We start from the raw sequence: 14,661 nt of genomic DNA, 5'->3' as shown, positions 1-14,661 counted from the left end.
TGAAATGTCAGTCTGGATTTTAGCAGAGATAAATGAGGACAGAGCTGAGACCTGTAACTTTGGACTGCCCTAGTGGACAAGGGGTTGCCTGAAGACAGGAATGAAATTCCCTTTGCTTTCAATATAGCAAGGCTGGATCTCAGATCTGTACCCATGATGCTCCTTCAGAGGTGATTTTTTCCACCTGTTTCTATGCAGTGAATCACTATGAACTGAATAAATTACAGGAAAAATTGCAAGACCTGGAGTTGAAATCGATGCTGACATGAAACAGGAAGGTGATTGCAGCTGTCAGGTACCTCCAAGGAGAAACCTTGACTCAACTTTGAGCAACACTTCAAATGCGTCAAGCCCTTGTTGTCTGCCTTCTTCCAGCCCAGTGCTGCTCAGCATATAAAGCATGTTCCCCGTTGTCAGAGTGACCTTGTCTGCCGTCTGTGCCTTGCCCTCTCCAGCTGAGCTTGTGCAACACAGTCTTTGTAGCACTGAATTTGGAGACATTTGAAAGTTGCCTGCAAATACAGCACTACTTTACTTCTGTGGCACTTGCAACCAAGAAAAAACAGTGGATATTCTTTTTTTTTTATGAATCATTTCCACCATGTTTTAAAACTAGAGTTCTTCTGATGAGCTTGTCTGAATAGAATTAAAATGACAACATGCTTTCCAGTGAAGCACTGAGGGGCTGGTTGAATAAATCTTACTGTAGACAGCCAGGGGTGGGAGGATGGTAGAAGAGCTGTGGGATGGACCCAGGGGAAATGCCTGCAGGGTGATGATATGAGAATAAAATTACTTTTTTTCAAGGCCTCCTCTTTGTCAGGTGACCCTCCTAAATTGCCCACACTGCCAAAACAGTGACTATATTAGTTTTTAAATGCTGAATTAATTTTGAATATTCTTTCAGTTTTCTACAAGAAAAGCTGGTATCCTGGACCCTGGGTTTATCTGCCTCAAATAGCAACTGAGGCTTTAGCCACACACAGTAAGAACATGCTGTTTCCTGCTCAGCTCCTGGCTCTTCTGAGCTACCCATTCCCTCTTTGGCTTTGCCATTCTACCTGTTCCTCCTTGTCCTTCATGACAGCTGTCCCACTTCTCTTTTGCCCCTCGTTCTACATCTGTCATCCATACCCCTCCCATCTGCCCTGTGGGTCCCAGGTGCACTGATCTGAGCAGCAGACTCATCATATTAATGCTAAGTGATCAGAGAAGACTGGAGGAGAGGGTGGAAGTGGTATGGACATAGATATGTCTGAAATCAGGACCAATTGCTATCTGGAGCCTAATAACAGTGAGCCTTTATCGGTAATAAATAGCTGTGCAACAACAAGACCCTGCGATGAAACTCCACCTTCTATCATTTTTGTGTAGTGACTGCACAGCTAGTGCATCGGGATGTCCCAGCCCTGCACTTCTGAGTGAAAAAGTTGAGACCTCGAAGGTCAAAAATGACAGCCAATAGAGTATTAAGAGTGTTTAGAGCTTTGCAATGGCAATGCTAAATTTGGTATCAACAAAACATGACATGATATCAGATGTATAGGGGCCAGCACCATATGTTTGCACAGGAAGGCAGCTTGGTGAAAGCAGAGGATGCCAATGTATAGCTAGAGCTCCCTGATGCTCTTATTAGCCTATCTCAGGCAAGTTTAAACCCTGTTAAAGGAAAATGATAGTTTATTATTGGACATTAAATTGTTTAATATAGAATTATCAGGACTGAATATTGCATTGCCTTGATCAAGACTCCTCTGAAGTCAAGCTTCTGATGAAATGTATAATTTAAGTCCACTTCTCAGAATGGATAGCTTAGTCTCACCAAAAGAGGAACCCAAGATCCTGCCCTGGTCCTGACCTGGCATAAGGCCCTTTGTGCTGCCTGTGCTCTCACAGTGCTCCTGGGCTAGTTGCAATCCTTTCATATTCTCTCTTCTGAAATCACCTGGCTAGTTGGTGTTTGTCTTCTATGATTGCTCAGTCTTCTTCTTGTATTTGAAGTTTTTACTGTTTCACTTTACAGCAGCACTCTCTAAAAATCCTTGCCTCTCAACAAGGACTCAATGCCCTGTTTTGTCTTTGTGGAAGGATAGAAAAAATCATGATGTCTCAGGGTGAGTGAATAGTCCTTATATGCTGTTTGGTTCAAATTAAAACAGCCTCAAGGCATTTCTAAGTGAAGGCAGCTGACAAGTCCTCCAAGGAATGCTGGTTGAAGTGAGCAGCAGGAATAACTTCTGGTAATACATCCACGTGTCCTACTGGTAAAGGACCACCTCTGTGTGAAGAGTTCAGAAAGAGCTCAAATGATCTGCTGGCATTTACTCTGCTAGTGGACTGCAGGTGGTGAGCTGACCAAGCAATGGTGAGGACTTGGGCTGTCCTAGGCAATGTACCACCTTCTTTCACACAAGTAGGCCCCTGGATAACCAAAGGGCCAGTGTAACCTTTGTGGCTGCTCTGACTTCATGTCGTTGTCTTGCCATTAACAGTTCTTTGCTGGCCATGAGCCCATTGCATATGTGATGTGACAAGAAGACTGGGAGTTTATGAATCTACAAAGAACATCAAACAGAAGCCTCTGATCAGGGACAGGACAGTTACGGCCTGATGGGCTAGTTCCAGGAAGGAGACTTCCCTCTGAAGGTTGTGAGCCTTTGTGCCATCATGAGCAGCTTTAATTAATGTTTTTTCCTCCCTAAGAAACATAAATAATGAAGATTCTGATGTTTAATCTGGATTCATAAGTAAACTGTGAACTGAGAGCAGAACTTCACTCATGTCACTTTATTAATATTGATCTGATTTCATTACAGTAGGTAACTGATGTGAAGCTGACACTGATGTAATATTGAATAATGGCCACTGTTCTTTAACCTGATAGTGGACTTGTCATTTGCAGTTGGCTTTTATAGCGCTGTCAGCACGCCTATGGAGGTAAGCTATATGTCCTTTAAATTGAAGTACTGGGGCAGGGCTGGGCGCAGGATCAATAAAGCCTTGTTCCTATTCCTTTGAACACTAAGTGTCAAGAATTGTGATTTGTTCTTTGAAACAAAGACCTTTGGACAGTCTACACAATGATATAAGCACATGTGAACACCAGCCAGTAGCTTGGCAGGTAGGGAATTTTCTTGGGAAATATGACCCATTTCAATTTTGTACTAATAAACATTTTCAGGCCTGTGAAAATGAAGGATGTGGATCTACCTGTGGAAACGTCCACAACTGACATGACATTTTCAAGGAGCAGGAGTTACCAAGTGAGCTGATGACAAACCAAGCTGCAGACCAATTCTAGCACTATCATGCCTGTAGGTAGACCACCTGCAGTGATGTGGGACTGGAGAGCTGTTCCAGCAGGTCTGATGAGGGATCAGGACCCTCAATTATTAGGGTTTGAACACCAAGCTTCCATAAGTACGTGGCTGAGATGTGCATCTCAGCAAGACAGAGGCAGCAAAATGCTATGAGGTTTCCAAATTTTAATAGCGCAGAGACAGCAAGTCACCTTCCCAAGTCTCCCTCCTGCTGAATGAAGAATCACTTGCTTTCTTTGCACGGAAATAGATGCATGAAACTGCACACATCTTTCCTGGAGAGTAAAGGAAAAGTATAGTATTCAGAGCAGGGCAGGAGCCATGCTCCAATACTGCTCCGTACATTGAACCACTGATTCCATAGCTTAAAATAAGAATTTTTGCAAATGCTGAATAAAAGCATAGCAATTTTCTGAATAAGTGCAAGAAATGGCATTAATTAGACTAACATTATTGTCTACCAAAGCTGCTTTCAATCACTTCATATTCAATAGCATGCATCATCATGAATTGGTGATAAATATAGATGAATAAAAGGTAGTGATAATGAAAGTTATACAGGTGTAAATTAGAACATATTTTTAAACTACTATGAAGTCACAGCTTCTTGAGATAACATAAAATTATAGGATATGTGCACATCCTAAATTGAATCCTGGAGAATTTTGTACTGTTCATATGCTAGTTGATTATCATTTGGGCAACACTGTCTGGGAAAGTTACAAAACCTCCATTTCTGTAGCTTCCTACTGCAAACCTTATTCTTAACCCCAAGGAGCCAGTGTGGGGATGGTACAAGCCATTGCGTATCATTGGACATATTCAAGCCATGGTCACTTACTATTTGGGGAGCAGCTATGGAGGCACTGTAACCTCAGGTCCCCAGCCTCAGCCCTCTCCTCCTCAGTCCTGGAAAAGAGAATATAGAAGTAGCACCTTTAACAGAAACAAAGGCTGCTCCCAAAATTTACAGAAATGGAAGGGTCAAAATCAATAAGAGTACCACATACCGGGGCTCCTCCATCTATAGCCAGCCAGGCCCGTTATGGAGATTGTAATAGTCTCACAAAGGACTCTGTTTTATTGGCTTTGCCCCTCTCAGGGGAAATCTCATGTAAAGAGGCCACGGGGAATAGAAATGAGGGGTTCAGGGCTGTGGCTCTCCCACTCTTTTACTCTTCAGGATGAATCTAAGCATCAGGAACTAACAGCACTGTACTGTACATGTGTGTTGGAAGTGTGTATGTTGCTAGTGCTACACCATTTAAGTGCCAGTCCATGTAATTTTTCAGAAGGAACAGCTCTGCAGATAAACCTTCCTGTGTTGCAGAATAAAGTGCAGAATAAATCCAAGGCAGAATGTTACACTTATCCCTGTGTGCTAATGAAAGGTAAATAGTCAGATATTGAAAATTCTCATTGATGTTCATATGAAAAGATACTGATGCTGTAAATGGGAGGTATGGTAGGTCAGTAGCTCAAAACCTGTTTAGATTATCTAGGTGACCAAGGAGGAAATCAGAGCAAAAGGTTGGCATGTCTTTGGAGAGCATTGATATGATCTGCACAACAGATACGAGTACAATGGAGTTAGAGAAAGCAAGCTGTGAGTAACATACAGCAGAGAAATGAAAAATAGCATATGTGAATGATGATCCGAAAAGTTCTAATTCTCATAGTCTTGGGAATAGTCCTAATTTATTCTTTCTGCAATAGCTCCGGTCCTGCCGTCTGTTTCAAGCTGCTCCTAGCACTTCAAAATTACATCTTTTATCCCTGCAGAGACATTTTGTCTGCACGGGTGGCAGTTTGAACACAGTTCATTCCAGAATTTCACCAGTAGCATCTGCCTGATGTTGGGTTGGTTTTGCAGATCAGAGTAAGGGTTCAGTCAGCAAGAAAAATGTTGTGAAATCAGCTGCAAAGCCACAATGGGTGTTGATGGACAGCTGCAAGTTGGCAAGTGCTGTGCTATGGATGAGTGAACAGTGGAAGGCTGATTCTTCAAGATTTACTTGCTAAATTTATATGTTGGTTAAACAGCACCTGATAAGTGAGATTTGCTTCACAGTTACAAAAGGAGGGTTATCAGACTGGAGACAGGGCTTTGCGATCTCTTGGCTCCCCTCTCCCACTGGTACCAGGGTGGGCTAACCTCCTTACCCCTGTCTGCAGGGCCTTTAGTTCTAATGGGGTTCAACACTCCTTGCCTCAGACAGCCTGACCAGGCATGGGCATATTTCCAAAAACTGCTACTCTTTCTCCTCTTGTCAATAATAAAAGAGGGCAGTGGGTAATTCAAGTTTTCTTGTATCACTTCACTAACTGTTTATTCCTTGCTCAAGGCAGTGACTAGCTCTCCACAGGTTCACCTGGATTTTATTTCCACCCTTTCTTCCTCTCTATCCCTAACCCCAGGCTTCAGTCCTTATGTACTCTTATGCAAGCCTCTATGTTCCACTGCTCCAGATCTTCTTTCCCATAGCTACAACCATAGCTTATCAAACTATATAGGGAGAACAAGGAATCCCTGTCCCTTTTGACTTATCTGGAAGGATCCTCAGAGCAAAGGAAGCAGAAAGGTATGTGGAGGGTTCCTCCACTGCTAGCTGGGGTAAACTGCAGACAATGGACCATGCTCAAGGTTATATGGGGCAAAAGTATTCATAGGAAACAGAGCAGAAAGAGAAACTGAGAGGGAAGGAAGACAGGTACCTATTATGAACTGACACTTAATAAACTGAAAAAATAAGAAAGATGAGCAAAAATTATAGCCAAATAGTCAGTCAAAAGGAAAACCAGAGAAAAAGGGAGGACAATCAATAATAGGACAAAGACTGAAAGCTGACGTTACAGATAATTCTACTGCTAATTTTATAGAACACTTAGTACATGAGTAATACCTCCAAGCCTGTATCATTTACCTGTTCTACTTAGAGTTACTCTGAGGGCTATCATATCTTTTATATCTGAAGAGCTATAATCTTTTGATTTTATGGTGTGAACTACAGAATCTATGTTGTCTGGACTTTTCAAAGTATCTCATGTCTGGGAAGGAAATAGTTGTTGAATAACACCATGACTCTTTGATTTATCAGCAGCTCTTTAAATATTTTCCCAGTGATGGAAACAGAAAGATGCTTAGCTGTTGAGAGGCAAAGTCTGTGTCTTTGCAGTTGCAGGTAGTCAGAGAATTTAACTGTATATAGACTGTGTGGACTTAGGGTTGGGTAACTCTATGCACTGCTTAAAGTGGAGTCAAACCAGGCAGTGGAGCAGCATTTGGGGTGTACACATGCATTCATGTAGTTTTAAAGGTCTTTCCTATGTTATTCACAGCTGAAGCAGTTAGGATGCGGAGATGGAGGTTAAAAAGCAGCAGTACTGAAGGCTGTCCGAGGCTGACATACAAGGGGAGGGGATGGGATGAGCTGGTGGAGAAGTGTGTGTGTGTGTGTGTGTGGGGAAGGACAGCAAACTGCATTGAGGTGGCTTGTCTGCTGCATCCCTGGCACTGAGTGGTGAACATGGTATATATACACTTGTTGAACTGGGAACTCTCAAGGGAGCATTTCAGCTCTTTCATCTAATGTGTCCCTTGTTATATGCAGTTCCACGTGATTAAAATTAAGTGAAATAAAATGATACAATGTTTGAGAAAGTGCTTGCAAGGTTAGCAGGATTTTACTGTCAGTATTTTTCATAAAGCAAATTTCTTCTCTGGGAGCAGGGGCCTGGAGAAGAATATTCCAACAAAAAACTTTTATCAGGCAAAATGGGCTAATGCTTTTCTTCCCTGTCACCTGGAAGTTAAACTGCAGCTGTTGGGAATAATGATAAAGGTTTAACTTTCACTAGAAATATATTGATCTAACAAAGCTGCCTATTGCACAAAGTCTATTCAACAGAGAGGCTAGATGTATAGTGGGTGCTGGATGTGTGATGAGGCAAAGGAACATGCAAAGAGGGTACTGATATGTACAAAGTAACTGGAAGGAAGGCAGGCTGGAGGGTTTTATTTATGAGATATGAAAAGGAACACGGAGGTGTAGGAGTAGGAGGGAATGTGAAGTATCCCAGGGTATATGCATAGGAAGGAAAAAAATTTAAGTTATTTTCTATTTGTGCAAGAAGTTCAGAGCTCAGGGAAGTTGTGTGCTTGCTGGGACTGCTGGCACCCACAGCGTGTAGCAACACTGTGTTGATAATTAATGACCCCTGGACCCCCCAGTCTCAGAGTATCCCCAGGTCACAGCAGTGAAGCCAATCATGAATGCACTAAATGAAAGAAAAAAAAAAAGAAAGGATGTAATGCTGCACAGCTTTAAATCTCTGGAATGATCCCATGGTAACACTGACTCTGGGCTTCTTATTATGTATTCAGATACAACAATTAAAATAATCTGATATAAAAAAAGAAAGTCATAATCATGAAGTTTGGGAACACCACATGCTTGAGCTGTGTTTGCCAAGTGCATGTGGAGGGGCTTGGAGGATGTGACCAACAAGTGAACTGTTCACACACATTCAAAATGAGGAAAGAAACTGGAAGGACAGAACAAAATATGCAGTCCGGTCATAAAGCAAGCGGTAGAGACAAAGCACTGTCTCTGTATACTGGTCAAGGTGGCTCTGACCAGTATAAAGGAACAGGCTGTCCTGTATGCACATTGCCTAGTATGGAGCTTGTTTTGAATAATACATGTAAAATAAGGATTAAAACCTGGTTTGTGCTGCCAGGGTGGGACTTCTCACTTGCCTTGGGCATATGTGCGTTAAATATCCTGCTAGCTGCCTAGGTAAGTTCAAACCTTCCTTCCAAGAGACATGAAAAAGCCTTTATGCTGCATTTGGCCAGTTGCCATTCTTTGAGGCCCTTCACCTGTTAATCTAGCGTATTGGGGTGAAGGTCTCTCACATGACAAGTCCAACATGGATTTGATTGTGTGTTGTGTGGTACTGATTTACATGTATGTAGAAATGGGGCATGTGTAATATGGTGAGTGCAAGAGGAATCAAAATAAAACCAGACAATACCTGTGTGAGATAAAGAGGATTACTGTCCTCTCTGTTGTTAATGTTTTTTGCTGTTTATTGTTCCAGTACTTTATCAAATTTTCTTAGCATTTCCCAATATAACTCAACATATTGTTGCTTAGAGTTCTGCCCGTCTCTCATCTGCAATTCTCACTTCAGTAATGCGGTCGTCTGTCTTCCCTCACTGAGTGCTGATTTCTGTTACTGACCACTTCCTCTTCACTGTTTGGGTTTTTTTCTCACATACAGATTTTTTTTAAAATTCACTGTCATCTCTAAATGCAAAATTAGGAAAATCATGGTTGTTTGAATAATTTCTCTCATCCTTCCAGATTGTCTGAAAGATAGAGTGAAAATTTAGGAAGTTGGACTGCAACAACAGTCTATTAGTTAAGGCTGGGTAACCAAAGCAAAATATAAGCATGGAAGTTCTCTAGTTCTTCCTCCTCGGGAGACCTCCTCAATTTGCTACTGAAATGTCTGATCATTTCAAATCTTCTGTCTCCTTAGTGCTTCCCAACCATTCTCTTCCACCACTGAAAAACTGCCAAATTGGTCAGAAGAACAGGAATTAATCCTCTTTATGTTTTCTGTTCCCAAAATATCTTTACATTACTTCCAACAATAGGCTTTTGGTGAACGTTCTCTGTACCTATCAGCTCCTCGTTCTGTGAAGGTACTCCTATGGAGTCCATCACACCTTCCTGGCTGTGTGAGGTCAATATTTGTGTGTGTTCACATTCTGCAATTTTAAGCCAAGCCTTAACCTTCTCATGGAAGAATGAAGGCAGCAAGTATCCCAGTGCAGCCACATGGGCCAACCAAGAGTTCATGGGGCCAGCAGTGTGGTGGATGGGCAATGTGCTGTGACAGGCAGAATAAAGGAGTGTCTCTGGACCTTTGGAGCTCAGACAGGACTTAGAGTTCATCTAAGACCCTGGTAGCAGTGTGTGCGGCACTGTGTGGATATAAAGTATGGGGTATATTTGTGTGGAGGAGTTCAGGAGGATGGGTTCTGTGGAAGGCTAGGACGGGTTGTGGGCATGTGACTATGGAAGATGGCAACACCAAAGTGACCAAGGGGTGTCTGGAAAATGTCTTGGCAGCTGTTTGGATTATTGGGAGGTTCCTATTACACATGCTGAGAAAGGATAGCTATAACATTTGTTATATCCCCACAATTTTACCTTTCCAGAGAGGGAAAATTAGCTTGCATTAGCAGCATAGCTTCTTATGAATTCCTATGAATCAGATGCATATTGTAAGGACTTGTCAGTCTCGTGTTTTAATGAGTATGTAAGAAAAGGCAGGCACTGGGACATCACAAAAGTTAAGAAAAAAACAAACCAAGGAGGATCTTTTGTGTTTGTCTTTAACACACATCTTCTCCAAGTATCCCAGAGGCTTCACCCACATGTGCCAGAATGGGTGAGAGCTTGGATTTTCTGAGACTAGCAGAGTCCATGAGAACCTCCACTGATTGAGCAACTGACTGCACTGACCTTTCTCTGAAGTACTTGATGGCTTCCTGGTCTAGGAAGTTCTGCTCTTCTCGAAAGCCCTGCTCAAAGATTTTGCGCTTGTGTCTGAACTCAATGACAGTCTTAGTGTAAGAGTTCAAGGTAGTAACGGAGGCCGCCATGCAGCAGGTGAAAGAGCCCCATGCCAGACTGTGAAGAGAGAAACCAGCAGACAGAGCTGGGTTAAGACAGCAGCTCATAGTATATTTCTGACGCTAAGAGACACACATACACAGGATGCTACTAGGCAGGTAAGTCAGTGGTGACAAACCCGTTCTTCTCATCTTACCTCAACGGACCTGTGGCAGGTGCTCAGGCATGCAGGAAGGATGGTGGGTCATGGGCTGGGCACAGTTTTCATCCCATAGAGAACTGTATGACAGAGTGCTAACATGAATACTCGCTACACTCTGACAGAAGAGTCCAATGCCTCTTGATTTCCCTTTGAAATGTTTCAGAGCCTCACAGACAAATGCTAAAATCTATAGACCAGTAATGAACTCCTGGAAAGAGTAATGCCTCAGAAAGCACATCTTTTGGACCAGTGCGAGTTCTCCAGCATCCATGGGAGACTGACTCGGCACAACAATACTGCAGGGATGGTTTTTAGCACATTTTTTATGCCTTCACCACACTACTGTATTTCCTTCTTTCCTGGCTCATGGCCATTTCTAGCATTCCTGGCTTGTGTCTGGCCTCTGAAAGCCTGACCACAATAGAAGACAGCACTTCCATTTTGTCCAGAGATCCAATCTGAGGGCAGTGCTCCAAGTGTGCAATCTTGGTCAGCCAGTGGTGGGATACATGCAAGTACCAACCAGGAGCAGAGGGAGACAAAGGGAGAAAGAAAGTGGAGATAAAAAAGCGACTGCCTCAGTGCCAGGCTGGAACAGCAGCAAGTGTTGTTCTGTGTGTCCTGGCAAAGAGAGCTCAGCTGGAGCTACCCTGCTCCCTGCTTGTGGACTGGGTTTCTCCCGAGTGCCTTCTGCCCTCCCTGCACATCTCCCCTCCTGCCTTTACCTCACTGATCTCAAGTTCAGATGTGGCTGGGGGTGGGGCTGAACTCATAGCCCCGAGAACTTTAGATGCTATTTGAGCATGAAATGGGGCTACAGAAAAAGCACTGAATTTCTCATTTTGTCTGCAGAACTTACCTGCCTTCAGGCTTGTCCTGACTTTACATTAAGCCCATCAGCTCCAGCCACATATAGTTTGCAGTGGCTTCCTAACTAATTTGGATTAACTGAAGCATCTGTGTCAGCTACATACTTTACTTGCTCCTTGCTTTCACCTGTTTTATAACCGAATTGAACGTTGATATAAATTATGCAGAACGGAAAGCATATAGCCATAGCAGCATTATCTTATAAATACGCATTATCAACAGAGCCCTCAGCATGAGCCGTTTTCCCATTCTGCACAGGTTCTGCAGACAAGGAAACAATCTCTCATTTCAAATTAGGCAAAACTTGAAAAAGAACACATATTCATGAACTGAAAAATCTGGGGGAAAAAAATCGTTCAAGTAAACAGAAATGGCACATTTCAGTGATTTCAAAATTCAGTGCATAACAAGTCCTCTAGGGACTCCCATGGCAATGACGTGCACGAAGGCAGCCCTTTCCTAGTCATTTTGGAACCTGTTTGCCAGATGCAATCAAACGAGAAGGAACCCTGGGGTGATGAAATTTCTTTAGGATTTCCACAGTTGGGTGGAGATGTGGAAAGAAAACTCATGCTATATGTGAGTATCCAGGCACAGGGAAGCCTGGCAAGTGTCTTCGTCCTACACAGAGTGTGTGGAGAAGCTCCAACAGCTCCAAATGTTTCCAGCTGGGCTCCTAAACAATATCAAGGAAGAAGCCAGCTGAAACCACATGCTTCACTGTGCCTGGTTGTTGGTGAGGAATGACATTTAGAGAAAAGATTCTCTTGAAAATCTCTGATAATTTCTAATCATTGACTCAGAAATGCTGAAAGGTTTGGAGAAGGAAATACAGAATGAAGACCCTCAGTGTGACCTCAGGTCTGGCATTTGGTAAATCGTAATAATGAGACAGTTACTATTGATACGTTTTAGGTTTTATGGACTTCCATTAAGTATTATTTATTTTTAAGTGTAAAGAGTGGTTCTCCTACCTGTAAGAGTTACATCTGACCTTAGGTGAAGACCTGTTTAACAGCAATACCAGCTGTGTCCCAGTTGTGATGGGGCTGTACCTATTGTGCCTCTGGTAGCTGAGCTCAGGGCTGTACGTTGGCTCAAACATCTCAGGTTTGAGTGCTTGTTTCCTTCCTAGGAAGGCTGAGAGGCTGAGTGTGAACACCTGCAGCTCCTCAGAGCCACTGAAACCCCCTACCTGGAGAACCCCCTGACCCATTCCTGGCTTGTGCCAGAGCACAGACCAGCCTCCAGGCTTTGACAATGGCTTGGGAACACAGTAAGATAACAGGTGCATTTTCAACCCTGGGACATCTGAGCAGATCAGAAGCAGCCCTTCCTCATTTTGAGGAGAGGGATTTTTATCATTCGTTTTCGAGAGAGAGGAAATAATCACACAAAAAATAGTTTTCTCATTGAAACTTAGAAAACAAACGGCAGTCTGGATCTCCGCTCGTACTCTTTGCCTCTTGGCCAATGTTTCCTAGCCCCACTTTTCAGTGGTGTTACGATTCCCTGTGCTCTGACAGGTTGTCTGGTGGGATGCTGCAGTGTTGCTTTTTAGAGAAGGTGGTAAATAATGCTGATGTTTGCACTGCTGGTTGAAGGGTATTTAAGGCTCATGCTTCAGGTCATCACCTGAACCCAGATGAAACAGAAGGAAATTCCTACATGTGCAGAGCTTCCAAAGTCCACCAGGTTTGGTGGGCATTTGTTTTTAGCCCTTCTTAAAGAAGATGATCAAGTCTGGGTGATGCCAGGGGAGGCTGTACCTCTCTTGTCTGTTCAGCAGGGGTGGTTCACTGTTAGCTGGAAGGAAACTAATGTTTTTGCTGAATTTAAATTTCAGACTTTCCTTTGCTAGGTCTGCTATCAGTCACTGGCATGGCATGAGGAACTCCATGGCCTCCCTCAGGCTGCTGAGCACCACTGCAGGCTGAAAATGCTGCTGCTGTTCACACCTGTCCCAGGGGAGACATGCCTGAGCTGAGGTTTGCACCTTGCCCAGCATCTTGCATAGGTAAGTATGTTTCCTTGGGAGGTATTGGGGGGGAGAGAGATTACCAAATCTGAGATGCTGCATTGTGACAGCAATGGCTTGAGTGAGCTTGGCTTTATCTAGGGTGAACCAATAGTCACTGCAAGGAGTGAAACTGAGGTCCTGTATCAGGAATCTGGGAAGAGCTGAGGTTGCTCCCACATATTTCCCTGCTTGTGGGAATCATCCTCCACAGTGAGGCCTAACCCAGGGTCAGTCCTTAAACAGAAGCCTGCTGTGGCTATGGGTGGCTGGGCAGAGCTACAGGCAGGGGATGCCTCATCTGCTCTTGGACAAAGCTGTGGTTAGGATAGCAGACAGTGCTGTGAGCTGCCATCCACTGCAAGATGGGATGCTGAGCTCTGAACAGCTTGCTTGGAGCTTGGGTAGGATGAGAGGGCCCAGGGAGGGCTCATAATGCCCTATGGGAGCCATGAAGCAAGAGGTTTCTTGTCTTTCACAAGATGAAGGAGAATAATCTAATGAGTGCATTATCATGCTGGGCATTTTAACAACAGTCTGAATTTTGAGTATTGGAGTAAATAAAATAGATTATAAAGACAAATTAATAGAAAATTTGCCTTATTATTTAAATATATTAATAATTATACAATTGTTATGGCATCATTGTTATAAATATTTATATAAATATTATGAATATATTAACACAGTATATTTACAAGTTCATGTTCATATGCAGTAAATATTCGTTATTGAGACACAAAATAAGCTATACATGAAATATAATACGATTTATATTTTGCAACATGTTACTAAAATATTAGTAACTCCTCCTGTGAAGAACAGCATAGTGAGGGGAGAAGGAAAGGCTGATAATGCCCTGCAGCACTGTGCATAAGAAGTATTTGTGTTTTTACTGACATTAGCAAAGGTTGTTGTATCTGCTTTGAGATGGAACAAAAATAAAGCTCTATATTTAGAAATGAAAAAAAGAATGTATTTTGCCTAGCCATGTGAAGAGGCTCATGCCTCTAGAGGGATGTGAATATTGTTTGCAGGTATTTTTGTTCTCTACAGTCTCCTGTGCTCGTTAAACTTCTTACAAACTTGCAAGCAATATAACACAGTTGACATATCTTGGCCAGATTAGTTTCATGTGATTCTTAGAAGATAAATGGGAAAGATAAAAAAAAATTAAAAAAAACAGTCTCTAAAATATGCCTGTTTTTGTAAGCCTTCTCTCCATGATCCACAGGGAAGTAGCATGGTGTCAGGAGCACCATACCTTCCTCTGCAGTTGTGTTAAAAGTTGCATTCTAAGGTTCAACTGACACATTAATTAAAAACAAAAACAGCAAAAAAACCCAACCAAAACCAGCTAAAAGTCTCTGAAATGCCATGGTAATTATGTACCTAAATTGAACTTTAATGAGAGTGCTCAATCTGTGTTGGTAATTGTGGGTGCTGTTTATTTACTAATGCTATGTACCTGCTGGTACGCACAGCTGCTGCTGCACAGTCACTGATAACTGTCCTCTACACCTCAGCAATTGCACGGCCATGGTGAATTTTTGCTCATAGCATTCTGGCAGCTGGGAATGCTTATGCGTGTTCCTGAAAATT

At 42.7% G+C, this 14,661-nt stretch overlaps 1 protein-coding gene across 3 annotated transcripts in view; it reads right to left on the bottom strand.

Annotated features, from left to right (window-relative positions):
* The window catches only part of GSG1L (GSG1 like), a 56,706-nt gene that overhangs the window by 4,916 nt on the left and 37,129 nt on the right, over positions 1-14,661 (bottom strand). Inside the window, exons 5-7 of one of the 3 annotated variants that reach the window (XM_061473209.1) lie at positions 9,860-10,027; positions 4,162-4,229; positions 3,512-3,595 (exon numbers count right to left, since the gene is read on the bottom strand). The exons of 1 other annotated variant lie outside the window; for it this stretch is intronic. In XM_061473209.1, coding sequence (XP_061329193.1) covers positions 3,512-3,595; positions 4,162-4,229; positions 9,860-10,027 — 320 coding nt within the window. The remainder of the gene's footprint in view (positions 1-3,511; positions 3,596-4,161; positions 4,230-9,859; positions 10,028-14,661) is intronic. One more of the 3 variants, XM_061473210.1, reaches the window with a different exon arrangement.

Source organism: Pezoporus flaviventris, unplaced genomic scaffold (genome assembly GCF_033815535.1).
Source record: "Pezoporus flaviventris isolate CSIRO_AGI_PZ_B2104156 unplaced genomic scaffold, CSIRO_AGI_Pfla_v1 ptg000078l, whole genome shotgun sequence".
Taxonomy (NCBI): domain Eukaryota; kingdom Metazoa; phylum Chordata; class Aves; order Psittaciformes; family Psittacidae; genus Pezoporus; species Pezoporus flaviventris.
The sequence above is the reverse complement of the archived record's forward strand: the minus strand, read 5'-3'. Positions and strand labels throughout refer to the sequence as shown.